The sequence below is a fragment of the Entamoeba dispar genome, genomic scaffold (assembly GCF_000209125.1).
Source record: "Entamoeba dispar SAW760 scf_1105229458641 genomic scaffold, whole genome shotgun sequence".
Taxonomy (NCBI): domain Eukaryota; phylum Evosea; order Mastigamoebida; family Endamoebidae; genus Entamoeba; species Entamoeba dispar.
Window position 1 is genome coordinate 1 of NW_001853294.1, and position 1,587 is coordinate 1,587.

The 1,587-nt window shown below is 19.3% G+C and overlaps 1 protein-coding gene across 1 annotated transcript, besides 4 other annotated features; it reads right to left on the reverse strand.

Moving 5' to 3' along the window:
* Window positions 1-42: 42 nt before the first annotated feature.
* On the reverse strand, window positions 43-537 carry EDI_270730 (uncharacterized protein; the record flags this gene model as incomplete). Its single annotated transcript, XM_001734808.1, has 1 exon — window positions 43-537. The coding sequence occupies one exon, from the start codon at window positions 535-537 to the stop codon at window positions 43-45; it is 495 nt and encodes a 164-aa protein (XP_001734860.1).
* Window positions 538-679: 142 nt separating this feature from the next.
* Window positions 680-725: a sequence feature (AT_rich).
* A 19-nt stretch (window positions 726-744) lies between these two features.
* Window positions 745-833: a sequence feature (AT_rich).
* Window positions 834-976: 143 nt separating this feature from the next.
* Window positions 977-1,051: a sequence feature (AT_rich).
* Window positions 1,052-1,268: 217 nt separating this feature from the next.
* Window positions 1,269-1,403: a sequence feature (AT_rich).
* Between the last annotated feature and the right edge of the window lie 184 nt (window positions 1,404-1,587).

Here is a 1,587-nt window from a genome sequence, read left to right on the forward strand (position 1 = left end):
ACATTTCATATAACATTAACTTCTGTGGTATCATTATTAACATTATCTTTTGTATATTTCATTAGTAGCATTGTCTTCTTGTTGGTTTTCGTTATTAACATTATCTTCTTGTTGGTTATCATTAGTGGCATTACCTTCTTGTTGGTTTTTATTATTAATATTCAGATTAGTATTTTGTTGTATTTCATTCTGATTTGTTTCATTTTCATGGTTGGTTACTTGTATTTTTTTAACAAAATCATGGTTGGTTACTTGTCTTTTATTACCAAAAATATAATTGGTTGATTTGATTATGGAACTTACAGCATATGAAATAAATCTAAATACCATTAAAATAAAAAGAATTGCTTCATAAATTGCAACAAAATAACACCATGGACTTCCAATGAATTGTCCAGTAGAGAATGTAAAAATAATTGTGATCCCAACCAATATAATTGCTGAAAAGAAGAGTATGTGACATTGACATGCAATAGAAACACTGGTTATTGATATTTTTAATAGTCTTAGTAAAAACTCTTTTATTTGTTGATACATTTGTATTTGATTTATTCAGATGAAAGTTCAAGTTTATAAGGACGATTTTTAATTATAATAATGTTAAAGAAATGATGCTTATTTCTTTTCTTTTTAAATATGTAAAGCATATTATTAAAAATGAATTATCAATCAAATGACGATTAATTTAAATACTTTTTTTGAAATTTAATTTATTTTTATATTATCTTCAGTGAGTTATTACCCTTTTTAAATCTATATTAATATTTTATTTATAATAAATAATTATTACTGTTTTTATATGTAAACTTATTTTTATGAAAAGAAATATTTTAGGGTATTTGTAACATAATTTTAAGTTAATTCGTCATTTTCTTTATGAGTGTATTGTTCTAAAAAAATATAATGATAACAAATTTAACAGAACTACATTAAAAATTAAAAGATTGTTTTATATCCATTAACACTTATCAATAAGTAAATAATAGTTTAATTAAAATACATTGAGATAATTAATTTATAGATAACAATATATATTAATTAAAATTAAAATGTGATTCCATTTTTTTGAACGTGAAAAAATAAATTCTTATTTATAATGATTAAACAAATAACATGAGTTATACAATAACTAGGTAGTTTATGATATGATGATAAAAATCAAAAACAATAAAATGATTATTAACTCATTTATCAATAAATTTATTTCAAAATTGATCATTATCATACACGTTATATCTTTTGTATTTCATATTCATTTTATTTTATGGTAAATTTTATATATTTTATTTAAAAATAATATCTATTAAATTTATAATTGATATTAAGGAGTTATTTATCTAATTAATTATTTGTTATACAAAACAATACTAGTACATATAATATAATTTTATTAAATTAATATTGTTCAAATGAAATGTTAGTATAACCAAATTTATAACTTCAACATAACCAAATATCATATTAATTCTTTTTTATTTATCTTTAAATAGTTCTTCATCTTTATTATAATATGAATCATTTTAATAAATGGAATAGTTTTCTTAAATATTCATTCAAATGAATCGAATTAAAATGAAATTGTTCAGT